The 26,923-nt window shown below is 38.7% G+C and overlaps 1 protein-coding gene across 1 annotated transcript in view; it reads left to right on the top strand.

Moving 5' to 3' along the window:
- The window catches only part of LOC306879830 (exostosin-1-like), a gene marked incomplete at both ends in the record, with an annotated part of 331,067 nt that overhangs the window by 301,100 nt on the left and 3,044 nt on the right, over positions 1–26,923 (top strand). Inside the window, 2 exons of the mRNA XM_079433032.1 lie at positions 6,618–6,707; positions 14,271–14,431. Coding sequence (XP_079289158.1) covers positions 6,618–6,707; positions 14,271–14,431 — 251 coding nt within the window. The remainder of the gene's footprint in view (positions 1–6,617; positions 6,708–14,270; positions 14,432–26,923) is intronic.

Genomic DNA, 26,923 nt, shown 5'->3' with positions numbered 1-26,923 from the left:
AATGGCTCAAATACCAGTAATTTTATGAGCGCAAACATTAGTAAATCACCTTGCTTGATTCATTTTAATACTCTCCTATAAATGCATATCCAATGAGCAGAGTTGGGAGTAACGCGTTACAAAAATAATGCATTACAGTAACGTATTACTTTTTGCTGTAACACAGTCGTGTAAGGCATTACTAATCAATTTACAGTAATATTTTACTCTGTACATGTTCAGTAACGCTTGCGTTACAACACACTTTTAGCCCCCAATTTTTTTTTTTTGGAAATTTAATTTAAAGTCGGGCTCCGACTTTTTTATGTCCCTAGGGCCGGGCTTTGGGCCCATATTCACATCATAGTTCAGATGCGGGCCGGTCCTCTGGCTTGTTTTAGGCTTCAACTTATCTTTATATTTTAGACATCCATCAATTATTGATGAAAAAAAATTGCTGTGCTGGTGGAAATAACATGAGTCCGTGCTGCCGCGACTGTCAAGAGTGGTTCGACGGTGTTTAGTGTCCCACAGCAGCAGCGAGCCGTCAGCACAGCTGAAGAGTTCTGCGTTCAAATGCACGCAATAAAGCAAAAGTCCCAGCAAAAGTAATTACCATGAATGTGTCCGGGGGAAATACTAAGGATTTGCCATCTCCTCGTTAGACGCGCCTTAAGAGAGAAGTGCATCTTCACGGATAATGATTATATTAAATAGTTTTTGTTTTCGTTTTTATTTATTTTGTTAAGTAGCAATTTAAAGCTTTCTTTAGATATATTTATCCTGTCTGTGAGGCATGTATTCACTGACTTTCGGTTAATTTTTATGAAGCGCTCCTGTTCAAGATAAAAGCACGACATTTTGTTGACATTGTGAGTGCACACAAATAAAAGTAGACCCTTTACAGTTACGAATGATTACTCTTACCTTTATGAGCAAAAATTATGGCGTAAGTTGTTTCCATTAAAAACAAAATGCAATTGATTGCGCTGGTGCCTCCATGTCCTGTGCTTTAGTTTCCACTCTCCGCACAAACTACTGGATGCAGCGCACATTTATCTAGGTTTAACGTTTAAACATTGTTATATGCTTGAACTGTTTTAGTATATCTATAGATTTTATTTTAGGCAAGTCGTGATGATTTGAGAAGGCTAAATTGATCAAACATAAGCTATGATCAGCCTGCGGGTCTGCCGCTGGCCGCTTGGTCGTTACTTTAAGAAAGAAAAAACTTATTTAATGAACAAAAAAATGCTCCAAACGTTTTTTTCTAAATGAACTTAATAAAAAGCCGGAATGAAATATAAACACTTTGCCATTAGGGCAGGGCTCTAGTACATTTAGTCATTTTAGAATGTTAAGTTCTACTTCTGTAGATATTTTGCTGAAAGTAACTCAGAATTGTAATGTGTTACATGACTCCTGTATTACTTTTGAGACAGTAATATTGTAAGGTAAGGAATTACTTTTAAATAACAGTAACAAGTAATCTGTAATGTATTACAGTTAGGAAGTAACTTGCACAACACTGCCAATGAGGTCAGGCGCAAAAATAACTGTGTCCAAGCCTTTTCAACAGCAATTCTTCACTGCGCATCTTTAGTAAATCCTGACAGTACTATTTTAATGCCAAAAGACAGTTTGTGCTGTCGCAAGCTGTTAGTAAAGCTGGCCCATAAACTGTAATAATAAATTATTGGAGAGAACATTGAGCTATGACTTAATTATTTTGATTAGGAATTACGATATGAAAAAAATGAAACATATGCATGGGTGAATTATTCACGTTAAGATACATAACATGTATTTGGACAATGTTCATTCATTCTGCCTTAAACCAAAACACTAATTTACATAACTTAAAAACAGTAGAGGGACTCGAATCTGTAAAAAAAAAATATTATTATTTATTTAAATAAACCCTTCAAACAAACCTCTTTGCTGGAATGATTTACTGTAGATATTTTAAGCCTGCTACGTTTACGTATGTGAGTGTTTTTGTGAATATTCCCTCAGGTTGTTTGGTTGTGCTACTTGTTGGAAGTAGTTGTTTGCTGTTATTGTTAGTCATGCTACATTAGCGTCTTTACTCAGACTTTTGTGGACTTTTACTCAGACTTTTGTGGAAAAAGGCATAAATATATTTACATAGAAAGGTGTATTTGCATCATGTTGATTTAATTTAAATACATATGGCACAGAAGTAGACCAATGAAGAAAGCTACTGGCTAAACTGGATTTTAGCATTGTTTTCCTTAGCGGCAGTGTTTAAATTAGCATGCTAAATGGTGTGCTTTAACTGTTTGCATAGTAAAACCCTGTGAGGGCACTGCTGTGAGGTCTTTAGTGTCACAACTCTATATACTGCCATAACATGACATCTTTTGAGTGTTTTTTTAGTGTCATAACCACTACAATTAGAAAACGCTTTAAAAATGTGTCCCGAAATCCTCCATGGTGTTTCTTATTCCATTCTACTGAACTCCGCCCAGCTGTTTTTGACATGCCTTATGTAAAGTTCCCTTAAGAAATGTATCTAATCGAGGTCAGGTGAACCTGAAACCAACCCAATGTCTCAGGGATTCAACAAAACTGTTAGTCTATTTTTTTAAATGTGTAATATTGACCATCTCTAAAATATATATAATGCAAGAGAAGAGGCGATGAAACAGAGAGAGACAGTAAAGGGCAGACAGTCCCTGTGGAAGATTATGTGAGCTTTACAGTTAAATAAAGCGTGTCTTGAGGGAAAAGGAGTGATATCAGAGGAAGGAGCCATGTGTCAACAAAGACAGCTGGCCTCCCAGATAACTACATAGTCCTTTCCAGAACCCATACATATATGAGAGAAGACTCAGAATGATAAATGCAGTGATATGCATATATTACATACTGCAGTCACAGCATCTGTCACATATATGCAAATATATAATGCATATTTTTAAAAGTAATGCACATAAAATGGAAATCAATAGGGCAGGACATCTTTTAAATTCACTATACAAAGTATGTTTTACATGCCTTAATGTTCCCATCTGAAGTAAGATGGATTTTAAACAGTTGAATATTAAATTTACTAGATAATTCTGTGCTTTAATGATTTACATGGTTTGTACACATTTAAGATCTCGGCAGTCAATTTATTATATTCCCTGAATCTATATTTGCCCCTCTGGTGGTTCAAAACTTGTTATGCTAATGAGAATGCACCCCTGGACCAGAGGTGCTTGTAGAGCTATTTTGATTTTAAAAATCAGACTCTTTTCACATGAACAGTTTTATTAATTATTCAGAGGTATTAATGAAGAGTCAATACTATAATTAGGTTTGAACCTCCTCTGTAGCCTCCATTTACTGTAATGGATTAAAACAGTGTCGTCCTAATGGTACAGAGGATTGATTGTGGGAAACAGTGATTTTTAAGTTACTGCTAAATGATATCAGAAATGTCCATTTCTACTGTGTTCTGTTCAATAAAAGCAGTTGGACTCACAGTGGGTTTATTTGCAGAGTTTGAGTCAAGAACCAGAGTAGGATTAGACCTTTCAAGGCCAGATCCAGACCAAGACAAATAACTTGGTCTGCCACTGAGACCACTTTCCCTTTCTGTTGATGTGGCCATGCAGCTTATTGGCTATTGTTAACCAAGGGACATATAGCTATTCAGGCATTGTTCAAGAAAACTAGCAATTGACCGTTTTGTTATGCAATGCCCACTTTTATTGATTCAACATTTATCCGCAAGTTGAGGTAAGGATCCAAAGCACAGATTTATTTGATGACTGAAAAAGAATGATACAGAATCCAAAACAAAACATTGGAATAAATCAAACATGACACTGACTTAAATTGGTACAAGAGACGTACCATAAAAACTCACAGGTTACATTCAAATAAAAAGCCACAAACACACACTAATACTCAAACAAAAACACCTGAAAACAGTCGAGACAGGAAGCAGGAATGTAAAAGATATGGCAAAATAAAGACATCAAAAAACATGAAACTATAACTAAACTGAAAAACACATGACAGATGGATGAAGTCCTGCTCTACTTTTTCTGTTTAAAATCCTGTTTCACGCAGAAATATGTCAAAATATGGAAGTCAAATAGTTTGCAAGCAGCAGTTCCCCATGACTTTAATTCCGTTTCAGCATTTACTAAAAATTCTGCCATCACTTACTCACCTTTATTTCATTCCAAATCTATATGACTTTCTTCTTGTGGAACATAAAAGAAGATACACTGTATAGTCAAAAGTATTAGGATGCACCTCTTCATTACTGAATGTAAAGCACACCACAACTGGACTCTGGAGCAGTGGAAACCTGTTCTATAAAGTGGCAAAGCACTCTTCTCTGTTTTGCAGTCTGATGGGTGAGTCTATGTTTGGCAGATGCTAGGAGAACATTACCTGCCTGACTGCAATGTGCCAACTGTAAAGTTTGGTGAAGGAAGTATAATGGAATGGGATGGTTTTCAGGGGCTGGAATAGGTCTCTTACTTCCAGTGAAGGGAAACACAAGACATATTGGAGAATGATGTGCTTCCAATATTGTGTGAACAGCTTGGAGATGGCCCTTTTCTACTCCAGTGTTACTGTGCCCCAGTGCACAAAGCAAGGCCCATAAAGACATGACTGGATGAGTTTGGTGAGGAAGAACTCGACTGGGCCACACAGAGCCACAACCTCAACCCCATCAAACACTTGAATGGAGATTGTGAGCCAGGCCTTCTCATCCAACACCAGTGCCTGACCTTATAAATGCTCTGCTGGATGAATAGACAAACATTCCCAACAGAAATGCTCCAAAATCTTATGGAAAGCCTTTTCCAGAAGAGTTAAAGTTGATATAGCTGCAAAGGGTGAACCAACTCCATATTAAGTCTATGTATTTAAAATACAATTTATAATGTGTTGTAATGCCCCAGTACTTTTATCTATATGGTATATTTTGAGAACTGATTGTCCATACAATGGAAGTTAAACCAAAACTGTTTGGTTTCCAACATTTTGTTTTAAAATATCTTCTTTTGTGTTCCTCAGAAAAAAAGAAAGTCATGAAATAGTAAATGATGACAGAATTTTACAAAACCTGCTGTCAGCTGGTTTTGGGTATCAGACAAAACTTTGCTGACTGGTTTTGGATAAAACACAATACCGATATCCTCTGAAGGGACCTGAAAAAAAGAATGAATCCAGTATTCTTGGTGTGGAGATGTGATCTAACATTTTTTGGAGCACGTCGGCACAATCTAACATTTGTCCACAGAATCTAACAGTTGTAGACATAACTTGTAAGTTTTTTTATCTGTGGAAGAAGACTTTGTACACCATGTTATGTCATCATCTCTCTGCAAAGCTGTGGCAGTGATGAATGGCTAATCACAGAGGGAATGATAGATAAAAACAGCCCCGCTTCTCTCTATCACTGATATCACAAAATCACACTGTTCGCTAAACATGTCAGTGTTCTGTAGCCGGTCAACCTCTCAACAGCTTGGCAGTATAAACAGAACCTTCCGAGAAAATCTGTAAGATATTTGAAGACCAGATCCAACGCTCTGTTGACAACCCCTTTTGCTGTGATAAATAACCTGTTCTTAGTACTTCTGACTGTCTGGCAAACAGTCATTCGATTAGATCTCAAAAATGGGTGCAGGTCAGTCTAATCTTATCTTGTTGATGTCAAAGGCCGTACATTCTAAATCTAACTCTACAATATCTGACAGTAAATTAGGCAAATGTCAACATGAACAGGCTGCAGTTGGGAACTGTGTTGGGTAAGCTCTGAAAAAAGGAGTTGAAATGTGTTTTGACTTTGTAGTCAGAATATCCGTCCAACTATAATGAGTACTGATTATTTTATTGACCTTACTCTGAAAACATTAGTAGGATTTACTTTTGTGCTGCAATAGTTTACATATTGTTTATTTGCTTCAAACAAAACTCTGAAAATAAGAGATTGTATAACTAGTTTCTTCTCAGATGTGTTCATCGTAACAACTTTGTATACCTTGCAAGACTTTGTTTCTTGACACATAAAAACTTGTGTTCCTGACCCCTGAAATTTGCATCATACGCATAGTCAATATCCTATGGGTATGAAACTAAGCTATATACTGTAGTGTATACTAGGCTGTAACTCTACAATTATCCAGAAAATAGTCATTTCTGGGGCCAAATGGCTTATCGAATTGTCATTCACACCCTGAGAGACTACAAACACATGAATTGGCACTGGTGTACAGACACGATTCAGCAAACCACCATTAAAGTGGATGATCAATGACCTCAAATGGCATTGGAGTTTCACTACACCCTCTTAATATTTTATTTAATGTCCTTTTCGCACCGCAATGTGTAAATTACCATATTGTACTTTGGCAGATGTTCAACTATTCTGACTTTGACTTCATGAACAGATAAGACTCAAAGAGATATCACAGGCAATGTAGGCGATGATAGACAAGGATGTGTCAAAGTAAAGTTGCATTAATAAATACATTGTCATTTCTGAACAATGTAAAAAAAAAATTGCAAATCCAAAACTAATGGTGTAAATTAACAAATTTCAACCACATTCTGTGCTGAAAATTTGTGAATCACTAATGTCACTTCTTATTTCCCCTCAGACGATGAGTGGACGTTTTTTCCCTCATCAAGCTATCAAAACTGATGCAGTTCTCAGCCTGGATGAGGACTCGGTTCTGTCCACCAATGAGGTGAGAGATCATGCATTCATTCATCATAATACATGTTATTGTATTTGAAATGTTGAGGAATATCATATAGTAGACTATTTGGTTTTGTCTTTCAAAATCTCAATCCTTTGTCAAGTGTTAAAAATGACATTATATTGAAAAGTATTATTACATTTCTAACAAACTGTCATTCTGAAATAGCACTTCTCACGTAAAGTGCAATGAAAACTAATTTCAAAAGATTTGGATTTTAGCATGATGCTAAGCTAATATTTCAATACTTCAGTGGTCTCTTTCTCACTCAAAAACAAACTTTTGCTCTCCCAGGCTACTTCCTTTGTCCTGTCCTTTTTTACCTCATTATTTTGTCTCTTTTATTCAGTGCCATTTGTGATGCTGCATGTATTGTCCATTTCTGGCTTATTTTGTTTGTTCTGCACTTTGTTAATGTCAATTCTCTGTCTTCATTTTCCCTGAGAGAAGAGATGATATTTGCACACTGCAGCATCAGCAGCCTGCTGGGCTCATTTTTAATTGCTCTCAGCTGTATAATTTAATCAGACGATAATATGTGCTAGACAAAGCGAGAGATATGGAGAGAAAAAAAGAAAGAGTACATCTCTAATCGGATGTCCAAATTCACAAAAAGATGTTGGTATCCGTATACTGATCCTGATGAGAGGCAGCTTTTGTCTTTCTCAAAATATGGTGAATTCTGACTTTCTGTCACTTTTTTGCCCTTATCGGCTATTATTCATTGTAATGGTGCTTTCATTGGCTGCTTTGTATTTTAAATTTGTGTGTGTTTAACTTCCCTTTTGAAAACAATGCTGAATGAAGGTTGCATGCCTGAAACGTTGCATTGAAATATTATTTGCAAGCTATAGCAGTGCATGGGATTCATATATTTTTGCTTGACTGTTTGCTTCTGTTTATTCCTACACACCTGCTTATAGGAGTTGTGATGGGATTTCATTTATATTTTGAATGTCTGACTTATAAAATGGTATCAAAACATTTCAAGACAGCTGATTGCATTGAATATATTATAGGCTACCTTTAATTCTGTTTGTCAGGTTCAGCATCTTTTTTCAATTAACCTTGGAAGTATTTTCCATGCTTTTCGTATTTTCAAAAAGTAACCTTGATGAAAACAATGACATGACAGAAAAGGACGAACATTTTATAAGTATTATTAATAGTAGTATACATTTTTTTTACATTTTAATAATATAAAAAAGAATAACTTTCAGGCACCCCTTTTAAAGAATATATAGTCAACAAATATATAGTCAAAATATTGTATGTTATTTATTGATGGTGATTTATAAGGTGTTTCTTGGATATTTAAATTAGATTGTGTCAAAAAGCTCCTCAAACAGAGTTTTATTGTTAATACTTCTTCAGTACCTTATACCATTTTTTTTCTTGCAAATTGAACAACTACTTTTTTCATTTAACTTTAACCTATATATATATATATATATATATATATACACAGTCGTGGTCAGAGTTATTGGCACCCTTGATAAATATGATCAAAGGCGGCTCCGAAAATAAACCTGCATTATTAATCCTTTTGATTTTTTTTATTTAAAAAAATCACAAAAATCTAACCTTTCATTCAAAATCTCATTATGAAATACATGTGTTTCTCAAATGCACATTGGACACAATTATTGGCACCCCTAGAAATTCTTAAGTAAAATATCTCTGAAGTATACTCCCATTCATATTTACAATTTTGAGCTCTCCATTGGGATTATGAACATGAAATTATCCAGTCATGGCTTCCTGTTTCATAGAAATATAAATAGGAGGGAAAACAAAGTCCAAATTCCCTTAATCATCCATCACAATGAGAAAAAAATAGGAATATATTTCTGATGTGCAGCAAAAGATAATTGAGCTTCACAAATTAGTGAAGTGGCTTTAAGAAAAGAGCTAGAACATTGCCCATCAGGGCAATAATTAAGAATTTCCAAACAACATAAAATGTTATGAATCTGTCTGGAAGAGGACATGTGTCTATATCGTCCTAAAGCACGGTGAGGAGGAGAATTTGAATGGCCAAAGACTCTTCAAGGACCACAGCTGGAGAATTGTAGAGAAAGGTTGAGTTTTGGGGTCAGAAAACCTTTAAAAAAACAAAAAAAAAAAAAAACAATTGCCAAACAGCCCCTACACCACCACGTTGTTTGGGAGGGTTTCAAGAAAAATTCTCCTCACTCATCCAAAAACAATCTCCAGCATATTCAGTTGTCAGACACGACTGGAACTTCAAATGGGACTGGCTTCTATGGTCAGATGAAATAAAAAAAAAAATGCTTTTTAGCAGCAAACACTCAAGATGGGTTTGGTGCACACATGGATAAAAAAGTACCCCATGTGTACAATGAAATATACTGCTGTATTTTTAATGTTGTGGGTCTATATTTCTGCTGGAGGTCCTGGACATCTTGTTTAGACACATGGCATCATGGATTCTATCAAATACCAACAGATAAAAAATCAATGAGTGACTGACTCTGTTAGAAATCTTATAATGGGCCATGTTTGGATCTTCCAACCGGACAATAATCCAAACACAAACCTTAGAAACAACACAAAAATGGGTCACTGAGCACAAAACCAAGCTTCTGCTGGCCATTCCAGTGCTCTGACCTGAACCCTGTAGAAAATGAGTGAGGTGAACTGAAGAGAAGAAGCACCGTCATGGAGCTGTGAATCTGAAGGATCTGGAGAGATTCTGGATGAAGGAATGGTTTCTGATCTCTTGTCAGGAGTTCTCTAAACTTATCAGGCATTATAGGAGAAAATTTAAAGCTGTTAAACTGGCAAATGGAGGTTTCAAATAGTATTGAAAAAAAGGGTTAATTGTGGCCAAAGTATATTAGAGAAAATTTTTTTTTTCATAATCATATTTCCTCCCATTTTAAATTCTTATTCGCCAATAATCAGAAGGATTAACAATGCAGATTCATTTTCACAGCCTTCTTTGATCATATTTACCAAGGGTGCCAATAATTCTGACCACGACTGTGTGTGTATATATATACTGTATGTGTATATATATATATATATATATATATATATATATATATACACACACACACTGACTCCAAGCTTTTGAATGGTATAGTGTATAATGTTACAAAAGCTTTTTATTTCAAATAAATTATGATCTTTTGATCTTTCTATTCATCAAAGAATCCTGAAAAAGTGTACTCAGCTGTTTTAAATACTGATAATAATAATAATAATAATAATAATAGTAAAATTTTGTTGAACAGCAAATCAGCATATTAGAATGAAGGATCATGTGACACTGAAGACTGGAGTAATGGTGCTGAAAATTTAGTTTTGATCACAGGAATAAATTACATTTTAAGATTTATTCAAATAGAAAGGAGTTATTTTAAAAAGTAAAAAATATTTTACAATATTACGGATTTTGCTGTATTTTGGATCAAATTAATACAGGCTTGGTGAGCAGAAGATAATTATTTAAAAAACATTAAAAATCTTACTTTTCAAAAACTTTTGACTTGTAGTGTACCTTGATAGCAGTTATATATTACCATGATAGCTAGACAGTGTATTCACACCTAGCTTAGTCTAATCATTTGTTGGTAATAGCGCAATGTGGACTACATCAGACACGTGTTTGTAAAAGAAGCATTGTCTATAATGAACCTAATTTACATTAAAAGTAGCTGTGATTTAATTTAAATGTTGAGGACGACGCACCCACTAAACTAAATTGCAACGGTTAATGAATATGATGCAGGTATTTACACTGACAATAAGTACCATCCTCAAAAGTGGAGCAGTGTTTAGTGAACTACGTCCTTAGAATTTTAGATGAATAGTTTATGTTTCAAAGGCCTGAATGAGATTCCAGATTCCAAATTGGCCAAATCTGGAGTAATTATTATTTAAAAGGATTATAAATGTGTAGTGAACAACTATCATTCCTCAAGCTGCGATATGCAAATCTGTGTGGCTGCAGTGCCAATTCACAAAACATGGCTGCACCATCTGGCAAAGATGTTTCAGGCAATGTGAAGAATTCTGGGATTTATTTATTCTCCGAACAGAGAGGGGCTTTGATGATTAGGGTGTCGTATGTCTAAGTTTGATTAAGGCAGAGATGCAAAGGGCCAGGAAGGATTTGCTGCCAGTGCAATTCTCCAACAGTTTACAGGGTTAAGGGTGTTAAAAACAAAAGTAACACATTTTTGGCAGTTTCCTGGCCGATTCAATTGGACTATAAAGCTTGTTTGTAAATACCCTGGCAGGGGTGGGAGAAAAAACAATGTGGGAATTAATCTGGTTATGGAATGTACTGCTAACTCCTTTGCAGTCGGATCTTGAAAGATTTTGTTGATCCTCTTTGATGGTGCAAGTTTTAAAAAGCCGCACCATTCAGCAGAAGTCAGCAAAACCAATTAAATCCCAAAGACTGATATCTTTCCTCTCACATTTGTCTGACACTATCATAATTCCATAAAGTTTGAGGAAAGAAAAATACGCTGCAGTGTTGTTGGAGTATTGCCACAAGATGTTTTTCCAAGAAAATATTATTTTAGTTTTTCCACTTCACAATTTAATGTTTAATTCAATGTCACATGACATTCCTTCTTATTGCTTGGGAAATTTACTAGCATTTTTAAAGTGTATTGGCTGTGCTGCAATGTACGTTGTAAATTATAATCTACTTCAGAATAATATTTAATATGTCACAAGCAGTGAGAATACGTCCAATCAGATTCTAATTTCTGAAGTTCATTATGTATGGCGTAGTTCAGTGTGTATTTGAAACCTGCTATTCATAATTCATCATACTGATGTTTTATTAACTGCACCCAGTACATCTTTACCTCTGCCTGGCCAGAATATCCACTTAACTTTTATAGCGCTACAAGATTACAAAAGCCATATTACAAAAGTTTAATGAGTCTCAGTTTCGGTGAGAAAGCTATTGTGGCTTTAAACAAATCCAGCAACAGTTGGAGGGAAGCTTCCTCTCGTTTCGCACAGTAATCTGCCCCAGTAATTGCCCTTTAAGCATTTGAGAGGGTTTTAATTGGAAAGTGCTGAGAATGTGAGAATATGGCATATTTAGCAGTAGTTTCCATTTTGTTAAGACTGTGCGGTGCTATGGCTCCACAGAATTCATAATTGCATTGTTTCAACTCATTAACTGGCTTATTAAAATGGGAAATGTAATATAGGGGCTGAGTTTTTTTGTTTTTTCTTTGTGCGCCAAGCATCATTAGACTGTAGGCACATGTGTGGCATAACAGCAGCACAGCAGAACCCATGGGTTATGATGTCTGTGCTGCAGTTAATGGCCTGAAGAATTGACCAGAAAGGGTAATAATTGTTATAGTACAATGACAGAGTAATATAAATTACAGCATTAATCTAGTGTTTTTGCATGTTTCTTCAGGTTAATTTGTATCTTCAGCTATTGTGTATTTGTTTTCCCATTTATCTTTATTGCACATCTGACCCTATAAATGTGTGCTTGCCAAGGAGGTTTGCATTCCCATTCATCTTAATGGCAGTTGCTTAGCTGGTGCATGATCCCCACAATGGAATTCTGCCGTCTTTTCTGTTTTGTATTTTTTTTTTTTTTTCGAATGACCTAAACCATGAATGCCATGTGACTAATTGCACAGATAATGTCCTTTAATCAGTTAGTCTTCTTAAGATTAATGTATACTTTGGCTTTTACGCATACACTAGGCTATGCATGCAGTATGCATGATAAAAATGTTGTAATCTGCGCAGTACAAGCAGCTGCACAATTAATTAATTTATTTATTTTTTGTGCACTAATTTATTTGTCATATCTTCTGGAGAGAAAAAGTACAGACACAGGACAAGGATGAATCTTTCTAGTGTGCATTTGTCAAGCACCTGTTTGTGCCCAGGCTATAATACTATGACAGGCTGTGAGTTCGACTGTGCAAAAGCGATGTGTAATTCGGGCTTTAAAGGGTTAATTCACCCAAAAATGAAAATTCTGTCATTATTACTCACCCTTATGTCATTCCAAACCCGCAAGACCTTCGTTCATCTTCAGAACACAAAGAAAAATATATTTTTGATGAAATCTGAGAGCTCTCTGACCCTCCGTAGACAGCAACATAACTGCAATGTTCAGAAACGTGGCAAGGACATTGGCAAAATAGTCCACGTGATATCAGTGGTTCAACCGTAATTCTACGAAGCTACAAGAATACTTTTTGTGTGCAAAGAAAACAATAGTAACATAATTTATTCAACAATTCTCATCCCCGAGTTACCGTCTTTCGCCATTTTGGAGAGTACCCCAGAGCATAATCAACGTGATCAGCGTTGTTTGCGTTCAGCATGCGCGTGCTTTCTACTGAATGTAAACCGTAAAAATACTGTTAAAATAAAAAATATATTCTTGTAGCTTTGTAAAATTATGGTGTAGATGCTATGTTTTTTTTTATGTCTCTTCATTGTAAATTCATATAAACATACTACCAAAATGTACTGAGAATTTCAGAGACAGATTTTGTGTCATCTTCAAATTGGTCGTGCAAATTTGCAGCGACGACCAACAGAAATCTACAGAGCCTCACACATGACATGCAGTAAAAATAGATATCGTGGCTATTAATTAAGAATTACTTCCAATGAATTCACAGTATTGACAATGGACCTTTTTTGCCTTCGGCATTCCACCAAAATTTCATGGACTGCACTTTAATTTTGCACACTGAACACTTCAGATTCTACTTTTAACACACTGCTAAATGAAATAAGAGCTAGATAATTAGTTAAACTCATTTGTGAGCCATTTGTGAGTTCTGTTCATCTCAGACCAAGCATTCGTGACTCCTCCAGCCATTCATCTTTCCCATTCGCTCAAATCCATAATCAAGGTCCGGTACACATAATGAATGGAGCGAGTTTCAGTGTGTCACCCACAATGCATTGCTGGAGTGATGCGCCTTAAAGCTGTAATTCCTTAAGGCCACGTTATTTGCATGATGTCATAAATCTGGCTCCGAGTCCGCTGCTAACGTAGCGATTAATCTATTGTAACATTAACGGGGACATTTGCAACCTTTTCCTCTGATTTGCGGGTTCATTTTTTAATATGTGCACACGCTGACAGATCAAGAACTGCTCTCATCCCCTGCATGCAGACAAGTCAGTTGTGTTGACGCTGAAGCATGTCTGAAGGCATTAGAAAATCCAGGGCTAAATAAAGAGCCGAGCTAGAAAAGGTTTGTTTTCTTTTAGCTCTCATCTGCTCCTTTGATAATTTATCTCAGTGAAAGTGAGCCCATGCCAGTTCTTTTAACAGACTATCAAAAGAGCTTTTGTTAATTCTACTTCTTTAATCTCCTCTGCTGAGTTTCTTAATCAGGGTGTTCGCTTTGGTTTTATCTGTAGTCTGAAGAGAAAATGAACATAATGTCTTTGTTCTTAAAGGAATAGTTTAACCAAAAATAATAATCTGTCTTTTATTGTACTCACCTTCTGAAATAGTTATGTAATCAAATTTGTGCATTTCTGTATTCTCTGGGTTTGCAGGTGGATTTCGCCTTCATCGTTTGGCAAAGTTTTCCAGATCGGATTGTAGGCTACCCAGCACGCAGCCATTACTGGGACAGTGGGAAGGGGAGGTGGGGTTATACCTCTAAATGGACCAATGAATACTCCATGGTGCTCACAGGAGCTGCGTTCTACCACAGGTAATCTCCAGACAACACAAAACTGACCTTAAGAGCATTGTTTTTGTTTTGTGGATTTTTTTCTATTCTATTCTACCTATTTTTCTTTTTTATTTATGTTTTTCAACAAACCATTGGCGGCTAACAATTAGCATGTGCTAATGTGGCAGAATATCTGTAGCACTTAATTGTTCTAGATCGATTTTTAATTAAATACAAAGTTATGTCATGAAACTCTAGATGGCGCAGGCTGACAGGTTTCAACTCAATCTGATATAATCACATCATTATTCATATGGCGCCACTGATTGCTTTCTTTTCACATCAGCAGCCTATGCGCTTGCTGCTCAACATTCAAATACTCGGCTAGTCCTTGCTGTAGCAGTTGCAGTGTGCTTCAGAAACCCTCCACCTTCCCCAGCTCCACCTGAAGATCTGCTATGGGGTGATTTAATGCATGTTGTACAGGGGTTATTTCATATACGTGCAACTGCAGCAGAAGTATTTTCTACATGCTTACAAAAGCATGCCTGTGGATGTACTGACAAGTAAATTCAAACAGTGCAATTGCAGTAAGGCACCTTTCCACTATCTCCGACATTCACATAGGTTTGTTGCATTTCACCTTTTAATGGCAGTCGCACAGAACTTAGATTGGTCCTGAGGCCTTCCTCTTATTCATGAAAAATTAATGAATAAAGAATGTATGAATATATCCACACAAAACAAATGACCGGTAAATATTTCTGAAAGAAAATCATTGAAGGTTTTGAAGGGCTGAGCAACGTAAATAGTTACGCAATGAATTATAAAATAACTGCCCATTTTGCAGAAATAGTGTTTAAAGAATATCATTTTAGTGAACAAATACTGATAATTCTCACCTCGTGCTTTAATTGTATCTATATTGAAAATTCTGCATATTCATACGATCGAAATTCCATGCAGTTCCCATAAAACTCTCCATGAATGATTTCCAGTCTGTCATTTGTTGGAGACAGAGGAAAGGCAGTTAAAAGCTTTACTGTTGTCATTTCACGAAACGTCTCGGTTATGTATGTAACCCTCGTTCCCTGAAGGAGGGACCGGAGACGTCACGTCGGTGACCGACGAATTGGGATCTCGCTTAGAGAGTCCAATCCACTACAAGTGTATCTAAACGAGCCAATGCACATTGGCATGCGATTATTGCATCCAGCTGCCGCTGATCACAGCGTGAGTATAAGTAGGCAGCAGGTGCAGCGCATATTCAGCTTTTCGCTGAGGAGCCGGTGGTACAGCAGCCGTGGCGACGGGACGTGACGTCTCCGTTCCCTCCTTCAGGGAACGAGGGTTACACACGTAACCAAGATGTTCCCTATCAGTCGGTCACTCGGCGACCGACGAATTGGGATCCTGCCCCTTCCAGGGTCCTGTGGAAGCCTCCTGTGCCCCTATTTTTTGGCGCAGGTCAGGGCTTAGCACAGAAGACCAGTTACTGTTGCTATGGCACTACCCACTCAGTAAGACTGGATAACACTGGGAAAACGTACCCGTTCCACTTAGAACCGGACGCTGCGGAAGCCCACCCTTCCCGAAGGAGGTTCAGAAGCATTTATGCATATGAACCACAGTTTAGGTGCATATGGAAGATTAGAGGAGATTGTAGCCTCTTGGACAATGGCAGAACATCTGCCGGGGAAACACGGGCTCTAAGGCTATACCGTGGACTTCACATATATGGGATCCAATTAGGTCTCACGTATGGAACCCAGCCCTCTACTGGTTCTCACGGATTCATCGAGTGAGGGCCTGGCATCAGACGCTCCGCCATATCTGACAGCCGAGGGAAGGGAGGAGCTCGACAGGGTCTACAGTAAGGACTCTCTGGAGCAGTTTTAGCAAGCCGACCCGAAACCGGAGCCTCTCTGTGCTTCTACCCGTTTAAGGTGAGAACACAGGAGGAAACCGGTTCCACACGAAGGCTATAGAACCTAGCGAACGTGTTAGGGGTCGCCCAGCCAGCAGCTCTACAAATATCTGCCAGCGAGACACCACGAGCCAACGCCCAGGAAGATGCAACACTTATAGTAGAGTGGGCTCTCAACCTGAATGGGCAGGGCACACCCTGTGCCTGATATCCAGTGGGCCATCCTCTGCTTGGAGACAGCATTCCCCTTCTGCCGGCCTCCGTGACAGACAAAGAGCTGGTCTGAGGTCCTGAAGCTTTACGTCCTGTCAACGTAGCATCTCAATGCTCGGATGGGACAAAGCAAAGCTAGGGCTGGGTCTGCCTCCTCCGAGGGCAGTGCTTGCAGGCTCACCACATGGTCCCTGAAGGGAGTAGTGGGAACCTTGGGCACATAGCCAGGCCCGCGGCCTCAGGATTACCTGGGAGTCAGCCGGCCCCAAACTTCGTTGACCAAAAATGCGTGCAGGTCCCCTACCCTCTTGATGGAGGCAAATGCAAGCAGGAGCAGAATCTTCATTGAAAGAAACTTCAGCTCAACTGTCTGCAAAGGTTCAAATGGGCCCTGCTATAGTGCTCTGAGCCAAGAGGGTATAGAGGGGGGCCGTGGAGGATTTAACCTTCTTGCCCCCCTAAGGAACCCGAAGACCAAGTCATGCTTACCCACCGACTTCCCTTGGTGTCCAGCATGAACCGTCTTTTTAAGGGCATGCCACAGCATCTCAATAAGATTCAGGTCAGGACTTTGACTAGGCCACTCCAAAGTCTTCATTTTGTTATTCTTCAGTCAATCAGAGGTGGATTTTCTGGTGTATTTTGGATCATTGTCCTGCTGCAGAACCCAAGTTTGCTTCAGCTTGAGGTCATGAACAGATGGCCGGACATTGTCCTTGAGGATTTTTTGGTAGACAGCTGAATTCATTTTTCATCCATTTGTGGGTAATGGCTCTCACTGTGGTTCGCTGGAGTCCCAAAGCTTTAGAAATGGCTTTATAACCTTTTCCAGACTGATAGATCTCAATTACTTTCTCATTTGTTCCTGAATTTCTTTGGATCTCAACATGATGTGTAGCTTTTGGGGATCTTTTGGTCTACTTCACTTTGTCAGGCAGGTCCTATTTAAGTGATTTCTTGATTGCGAACAGGTGTGGCAGTAATCAGGCCTGGGTGTGGCTAGAGAAACCGAACTCAGGTGTGATAAACCACAGTTATGTTTTAACGGGGGGGGGCTCCCTCCGCGTCCCGTCCAGGGAACAGACATGAAATTTCCAAAGGTCTGGACGCGGGTGCCACAAGGTGCCCCGTCTCTGAGACAGTAGATCCTTCCTCAGAGGAATCTGCCAAGGGCTGTCACGAAGAGCATCAGTTCTGGGAACCAAGTCCGAGTGGGCCAGTACGGTGCGAGTTGCGACATGCGACGGTAGCATAGACCACCTTGTCGGTTGATGTACGCAACGGTCGCAATGTTGTCCGTGCGGACAGTACGTGCTTGCCTCGTAAGCGCCTCCTGAGATGGATCAAGGTCAGGCGTATTGCTAGCAACTCGAGGCAATTGATGTGCCAGCGCAGTTGGGGGCCCGTCCAAACCCCAGACACTGCAAGCCCGTCGAACATGGCGCCCCAGCCACTGGTGGAGGCATCTGTGTAAACCCCTGTTCCAGGGGCACCCCCACCCGAAGAAACGAGAGATCTGACCACGGGGTGAGGGTTCGGCGGCAAGCCGGTGTGACTTGGACCCGGTGGGTGCCGCTTTGCCACGCCCACCTCGGGACTCGGCCATGGAGCCAGTGTTGAAGCGGTCTCAAATGAAGCAGCCCCAGCGGCGTGACTGCCCCCGCAGCTGCCATATGCTCCAGGAGCCTCTGAAATTGTTTCAGTGGGACCGCTGTCCTGTTCGTGAAAGTGGTCAAGCAGTTCAACACCGACTTAGCACGTTCCTGCATGAGGCGTGCTGTCTGATTGACTGAATCCAACTCCATACCGAGAAAAGAGATCCTCTGCGTCGGGGAGAGTTTGCTCTTCTCCCAGTTGACCCGAAGGCCTAACTGGCTGAGGTGTGAGAGTGCCAAGTCCCTGTGTTCGCACAACTGGTCCTGAGACTGAGCCAGTCGTTGAGGTAGTTGAGAATGCGAACGCCCTGTTCTCTCATGGGAACAAGGGCTGCTTCCAATACTTTCGTGAAAACACGGGGCGACAGGGACAGCCCGAAGGGCAGTACCTTGTACTGATATGCCCGTCCTTCGAACGCAAACTACAGGAATGGCCTGTGGGGCAGAAGGATTGACGCATGGAAGTACGCGTCCTTCATGTCGATCCCCGCAAACCAATCTCGGGGACGGATGCACCCGAAGATGCGTTTCTGTGTGAGCATCTTGAACGGAAGCTTGTGTTCAAGACACGCAGATCCAAGATTCTCAACCCACCGCCTTTCTTGGGTACAATGAAGTAGGGGCTGTAGAACCCCGTCCTCATATCGGCTGGAGGGACCAGCTCTATCGCATCCTTCGCCAGGAGGACTGCGATCTCTGCACGCAAGACAGGAGCATCTACCGCCTTCACTGAAGTGGACGCCCCTGAACTTGGCAGGACGCCGGGCGAACTGAATCGCATAGCCGAGTCTGACGGTATGACAGAGCCAACGAGATGGACTGGGAAGTGCTAACCAGGCTCCCAGAAACCGTACAAGTAGCACCAGCGGAACCACCGACGTACCCGCGGTGGGGCAGCGAGAGGATACGCAGGGACCCTGCTCGGGCGTCTCCTTGCCGGTCCGAAGCAGGGTCAGCGTGTGTGCAACACACCTGCCTTCTGGCAGAGGGTGCGTGAGTAGTACGATTGACCACACTCCCGAACCGCACACAGCTGCTCACTGGCAAGAGAGGAGGGTGAGTGTGAATCAAGACGGGCTCGTCCACACTCCCCATCCCCTCTGGGGACCCAGAGATAGAGGAAACTGCTCTTTTGTCAAGCTTTTGGGTACCACTGACCGTGAGGCCAGTGGAAGGGAAAAATGAAACAAAAGATTCTACTGCAATTCTGGTGGTTATTTTTCCTCAAACAGAGGGGCTAGGGGGACTATAAATATTTTCAGAAAAAATATTGCAGGAATCTAATTTTTCATGGTATCGTCTTCAAATTTGAAATATAAACTCATGAGACACGTGGCTTTCAACCCATTACTTTTCTGGATTGCTCCAGGACTTATTTCATGTATTTGTATATAAATAAAAAAACATTCAGTGTGGAAAAACATTTTTCATGGCACGTCAGTGTCTACAACTTTTTATCTTTTTGAGCATTATCAACTCTGGATGATGGATAGTAAAGCCTAGAGTGTCTTCTTTCCATAGATACCTAATTTGTTTGTGTAGCACACTTTGTCAGGAACTGTTACCATTTTAATTTAGGTAGGTTATTTTCACCTGTGAAGCCCCAAATGGGGGGGGGGGGCCAAGATTAACAGGTTAATGCCCAGACACGAGAGGCAGCGAGCCAGCTAACGACCGCACCCAGAAACACACGGATGGAAGGGCATCTTTAAAATGACGCGTCTTTAAAAAGATGTTCCATCCGTGAATGCTCTTTTAGAGAAATTACTCTTTTAGTGTGCTGAAGGGCACAGGGCAGATGGCCACTTGCAACACAATCAGGGGGTAGTGCAATCCGATGTGTGTAATCCACTCGAAAGGAAGGAACCACCGCCGCTGAAGCGCCGTGACACCAGCACAAGAGACCTCCGGAGAGCGTGCTTGACTGTCAGACACAGTAGTCGATAGGCTTTGTCAGGAGCAGAACGATGAACCGCTCGGCTCCGAAGCGAAAAGCTGAATATGCGCTGCACCTGCTGCCTACTTATACTCACGCTGTGATCAGCGGCAGCTGGATGCAATAATTGCATGCCAATGTGCATCGGCTCGTTTAGATACACTTGTAGTGGATTGGTCTCTCTAAGCGATCCTAATTCGTCGGTCACCGACGTGACTCGGAGTGACCGACAGATAGGGAACTCACAATAATTACATAATTTTTCTTAAACAAAAATAGTAATAAAGTGTAGTTTCAATGAACTTATTGATATAAATGTATTTTTTTTCACCTTGAAGTTCACGGTTTCCATAAAAACAGCAAGTGAGGAAAGAATGAAAGGCGGAAATAAATGTATGAAACTTTTTGCATTTAACTTTAGTTCTTGTTTAATTTGCTCCAATTGTTTCAGAGACCCAGGAACAGTTGTGGATTAAAGTGTGCGTCGTCTGAAAATATCCGTAGGCAGTTTGCCATAGCTAATACAACCTGATTAGCTGAGTTTACTAATCCTTTACAAAAATAAGCAAAATCCTTTGCTTATTTTAATCTGCTTACTTGCTTAGCTTCTTCACAGGGCATTACATACACAATAACCAAAAAATAACACTAACTGAAAATTCAACTATTGGTGAAGATCCATAGAGCCAGGTCTAACTTCAAATGCTATTAATGCTTGTCTTGTGTATACAAGAAGGTGACATGACATTTGAGAGGAATGATAAAGAATTTTTAGTGAATAAATACAACAAGGGATGGAATTGTCATCTCACATCAACATTTTTGACTGGAGGAAGTGGATTATGGACTCATATTTTGGCCAGAAGTGATGGTTAAAATAGCTTTAATGATTAATTTGTTTCTTACAATCACAAAGCTTTTCACTTCATAAGAAGTTAATCGATAAACGGAAGTTGTGTCAATTACTCGTGGATTATGATAATGTTTGGACTCACAATGTTTGGACTCTCATTCTGATGGCACCCATTCACTGCATAGGATCCATTAGTGAGCAAGATGTAATGCTGAATTTCTACGAATCTGTTCCAATAAAGAAACAACACTGTTAGACATTTTTGTAATCTCTACAGTTATTTACTGTATATCGCCCAGTATAATACTGCAAATTGCCTTTACAGTAAATAACTGTAATAGCCTTTGCATCATGGGAATTTTCTGTGACGTCAGACCCCACATACAGAGACTTACTGTATTTTTTTAAATTGCTGTATACTACTGTATTTCCTGTAACGGCCTCTTTGGTGCCATTCTATTGAGGTTGTTTTATTTTCCTCATTTCTTACATTTGAATTGACTCGATTTATCCTGCAATTAATGAAAAAATTAATGAATAATGTATGAATATATCCACACAAAACAACACCACAACAACTTGGGACTGACTACACTGGATGTGCTACATCACTTGTAATGATTGGAAAATCCATTTTTCCTTCATGCAAGAAACAGCGCTAGTGCTTAGAGTACATCTGTACATCAGAAATATACCGGGACTTCACTTTCCTGTCCGCATCCATTGTAGATAGTATATATAATGGGTTCTATATTGTCTTTTATCGAGTCGCGCCGCGCCGCGCCGCGCCGCACCACTCGTGTCCAAGGAAGACACGGACGCAGCACAGCTGGTTTTGCTCGGGGATGAACCCACGAAAGTGGAAAAGTTCCGGAGAACATCTGCCCTTTGTGTCGATGCTCCTTACGAGAGAATAAGACCAGCAAGCAAGGTAAAATATGTGTACGTTCGTCTGTGTTTGTGTCCTATTTTTGCATTAACCTAGTAACATTTACCCATCAACATGGTGGTAACAAACTTTACTATGGTAAACTGCGCTGTCGTTTCAAATGACTTTTGTCAGATTATTGAATTATTTTTTTTTTAATGAGCAACGCTTATCTTATATTACCATTAGGTTAACTAATGTGAAATTTGTTCAGGTGTTAGTTGTTAATGTTGGCCAGTTGCCTATTGAGAAAATAAAATCTTATGTTTGCTAGGTTTAACAAGTTTTATTACTATATAGTTTTAGAATTAGTTTGTTATAGTTTTTAATAGAATTTAATTTGTGTTTTAAAGGCAACTGCAATGAAGCATCAAAAAAGACATGAGCATGCCATCCACCCTGAGACTGATAATTCATGGTAAGAAAAAAACTATGGTTTTGAGAGGTTTGTGTAATCTCTATGGGGTTTGCCTTTTAAAAGTGTGCCATTTCTACTTCTTGTTTTTCAGAGAAGATATTTCTGCCACTAACAAAATGGATGGTGAGCAAAGGTGGTGGCCACGTTTTAGAGTCGTACCTGGGTTTTGCAGATGGCTATGTATTCTTTGGCTGCTTGTCTTTTTCCCCCATTATGTTTCTGTTGCCTAAAGATTCTTTGTGAGGATAAATCCAGAGGATACAATATAATGCACTGCAAAACGACCTAAGACAAGAGAAATGATGAAGATGCATTGTTCCAGCATTTGAAGACTGTATTTTTAAGTGTTATACATGCAATGTTTTAAATAAAGAATTTGATATTTTGTAATTATTGTGTCTGTTTTAATTGAATGCCAGTAATACCTATTTCAGTCAGGACCACTTTGTTCGATGTCAGAATATTGTAGAGGTCCTGAACTTTATGTTTGGCGCCAGGCTTCGCTCTGAAGGGTTCAGTTCTGAGCTATCCACAGGCAAAACGCACTGAGGTTTGAACCCCCCTTGAAGCCTAAGCAATTGGCAGATATTTTAATATGCACAGTAATATACACAAAGTAGAGTAACACCGTACTGGATAATATGAACTATTGAGCAACATGAGCAGGATAGGTGATATCTCCGTGGGCGAGCAGTTAAGTGATCATGGATCTGCATGAGGAGGAGTTGGGGATGGAGGAGGGTTAGCGCATGTCTGTGCGACAGAACTCAAGGCTGACTAAGCGCATGTCTGTGCGACAGACAATGGCAAGTGTGAGAACGGATGATCTTATATATCTTATTAATTGTAGTGGGAGGAGTTACAATCAGCTGAGCGTCAGCTGATGCTGCAGTCACACCGTGGTCTGCCTGAACTACGCTTGAGCTCCATTCGTCGCTCAAACTAGATGTAGAGTAAAAATAAAATGAATTCTATATAAAAATTATAAAATCTCTATTGTCCTCATTTGTAAGTTGCTTTGGATAAAAGTGTCTGCTAAATAACTAAATATAAATGTAATGTAAATCTATATTAAATTGAATGAATTACAGTAGTATACTGATAAATTAGATTTTTTTACAGTAGTTAACTGTATAACAGTACAGTTTGCAACTGTAAATCTTAATTACTGTAACTTACTGGTTGCCAGTAAGTTACTGTAAAAAACCTTTGAAATGTCTACCAGTGAACCTCATATAATGTTTGTGTGAAATATTCTGATAATTTTATTGTGTTCTCACAAAAAGCTTGTATTCTCTTACTATATTCCTCTTCCTTTGCAATTGTTAAAGCAATCCTCAGTGAGTTATGTAGAAGGAAAAATATCTAAACAGTCAGACATGCCATTAACACATGCCCCAGCCCAGAACATGCTACATGTTCACTTGTAAAAAAATACTTATAACATTGTTCATAGCTGGACCATCATGCAGAGGCATGAACCAAAGTCCCTCTAAAGATATCTCAAAAGACTTGATTTCCCTGAGGAAAGAAACAACTGGTTCCACATAAAGCTAGACTGAGTAAAATTCTCTGAAACCTAGCACAAATATTTCTCTGTTGTCTCTCTCTAGTGATCTCAATGTGAATTCATCTTTCATCATGAAAAGATACAATTGGCTCTAGTACACTCTAGTTACTCTAGCATTCATTCCAGCCTTTAGGGTCTCCAGGGTAAAGGTTAGATTTTCCTTCATATTTACGTGAACTTTTGGTGTAATAAACAATTATTAGTGACAACACTGCCAGTTTCTGCTCATAAAAAAGTTGGTAAACAATAGCTTTGCAGAAGCCGCACTGGACATATATTACCCTATATTGTTGGGCCTTTAAATATTGTGGTGGACAATACATCAAAAAGATTTAGAACCATTGTTTTATTCATTTGGTGTCATCCTGCTGATGATTTCTGAGACCCCTAGTGGGCCCCTGCCCCCTGGCTGAGAACCACTAGACTACAGTATATGGGATAAATTATTTTAGCTGTAGAGAATATGTACGCAGAGCTGGGTAGTAACTGATTACATGTAATCTGGATTACGTAATCAGATTCCAAAAGTATTTGCAATGACAATATACTGTATTACATTTTAAAATATTCAGAATCAGAGTACAGTTACTTTTTTATTGATTACATGATTACATATTATTCACACAATAGTAATAATGTTTTCATAATTTATTGATTCTCTCTAATTCCTCTTTTTTCTTATTTGCATATAATACAGGCATTACCAAACTTTGTCACCTGAACATCTTTCACTTAATATATGTATTTGAAGTACTGTACCCTGAGATTTTAAAATAAATATTTTAATAATTAAGTATAACATTTGCATGTTCACAGTTCATGTTGGTTGATGGTCACATGACAAGGTAAACAAATAAAATATTTTAGTAAGTGTTTTATTTTGATTGATGTTATTCTAAAATGACTTAAATTTTCCATTTTATGATTTAACTAATTATTAGCTTTTCATTAAACTTATGAAGCCCCTGCAGTTAGTTTACAAACATTACAAAGTAATGTAATGTTTTATGCACTTCATGTTATTAATTACAATGAATGGAATACATTTTCTTACTCATTGTATTTTATATCAATATGGGATGAGAGTATCCTATTTAAATCAATGTGATAAAAAACTTAGGTAAAAAATAAATCTAATAAATAATCAAAAAGTAGTCTGATTACATTACCTAAATTGTGTAATGTAATGGATTATATTACTAACTACATTTATTGTCACCCAGCTCTGTATGGACATACAGAAAAAGTCTAGAGTATGTTAATACCTACATTATAATTCTGTAAAATTGGTTAAATAGTTTTTTAATAAATACACTTGTTCAGCTGATGAGTGAAGAACAGGTTTTAAACTAGATACTTTAATTAAATACCATTTATTAAACATTTTAAATATTTAAAAGCCATACAAAATCTTGCAAGTTAGCTGGCAGTTAAACTGTACGAATCTGTAATGTTAGTAATGTTACATCTTTAACCAACATCCTAGAGATGACATTGTTTGAATTTTTGAAAGAATGTTTGAAAGAAAAATGTTGGAATGTTGAATGTTTGAAAGAAAAATAGAAAGACATCCAAAACAAAAGAACACAAAAACACAATGCCACCATCTAGAACACCCTAGCAACACTCTAAAAACACTCAGAGCAGCTTAGCAACCACACAGAAACACCATCCACAACACCCTAACAACAGCACAGCAGGGATTCACAGTTTGTTGAATCTTCAGGTCACAGGTTTTTTTTCCGGCTCTCACAGAATTTGGACAAGAGGCTGGTACGAGGTCAGTGTCAGGTGCTTGTAAAAGCTGAATGTGGGACCTGCTGCGATAGAGATTGCTCAGAGACAGGCTGATATTAAAGCAGGTAATAAATGTTCAGTCTGACAGCTTCACTGGCCATATTTTAACGATAAATGGCACAGGTGAGATGAAGTTCACAGTTTGTTTTAGCTGAAGGTCTCTGAACTCATCAGTCAAAACAGACCTTCAGACTGACACATCACACACCCGACAAACAGATTAACCGCTTTGCTACTGGTCAGCGAACTGACACACCACCTGCAAAGTGACCCCAGCTTAAAGTGTGCGGGAGAAAAGGACATAAATAAACGTGTGAAGAGAGATAAGCCACCTGCAGGGCTGAGAGGAACGCTCTGATGGCTGTCCCTCAAAGAGAGAGGGAAAAAAGAGAGGGAAGGAAAGAGAATGACAGAAAAGACATCTGCAGGCAGGAAAGGAGATTCGGTTTAATAAGGACGGCGAGCGAGAGAGAGTAGTTGTCACTCACAGAAATTAAAACATCTGTCTTTTTGAGGTTCTCACAGCAGGATGGCCTCTCTCTCTGTGCTGGATATCATGACTATAGTCTCAGTCTCACCCAGAAGAACATTTTATTTCTCGTAGGTTGCTCTTGGAGCACTCGTTTAAGTTTTTTCTCCTAAAAGAATATATGAAAAATATGAGATAATTACAAGATTGTTAAAGGGATAGTTCACCCAAAAATTTTATTCTGTAATCATTCACTCACCATCATGTTGTTCCAAACCTGCATGTATTTCTCTCTTCTATGGAATAAAAAAGAAGATATTTTGAAGAACTTCCACATGGGAACCAAAACTGCCTGGTTATAAATATTCTTTCAAATAAGTTATTTTGTGATCTGCAGAACAAAGAAATGCATACAGGTTTGGAGCAAAATGACAATGGTGATTCATTTTTGGTTGACTATCCATGTAAGTGAATGATGCTATAAAATAATATTTTTTTATTATTATTATTGTCTCAAGGAAATATAAGGGTGCTTGCTTAAGTAAAAATCACTACATATTTCATGTATAAAAATACATTAATGTTGTGGGAGAAAAAATAAATAATTAGATGAATGTGTAGAAAAAAATAATACATTCTATTAAGTTATATTTTTTCTGCCAAAGCATAATGCATAAATCTAAAGAACAAAAAAACATAAAGCTCATACTGTGAATAGATCAGTCAATTAGATCGCTCCAAAGCCATAAGACGTTCATCTTCGAA

This window comes from Barbus barbus, assembly GCF_936440315.1.
Source record: "Barbus barbus genome assembly, chromosome: 14".
Taxonomy (NCBI): domain Eukaryota; kingdom Metazoa; phylum Chordata; class Actinopteri; order Cypriniformes; family Cyprinidae; genus Barbus; species Barbus barbus.
The sequence above is the reverse complement of the archived record's forward strand: the minus strand, read 5'-3'. Positions and strand labels throughout refer to the sequence as shown.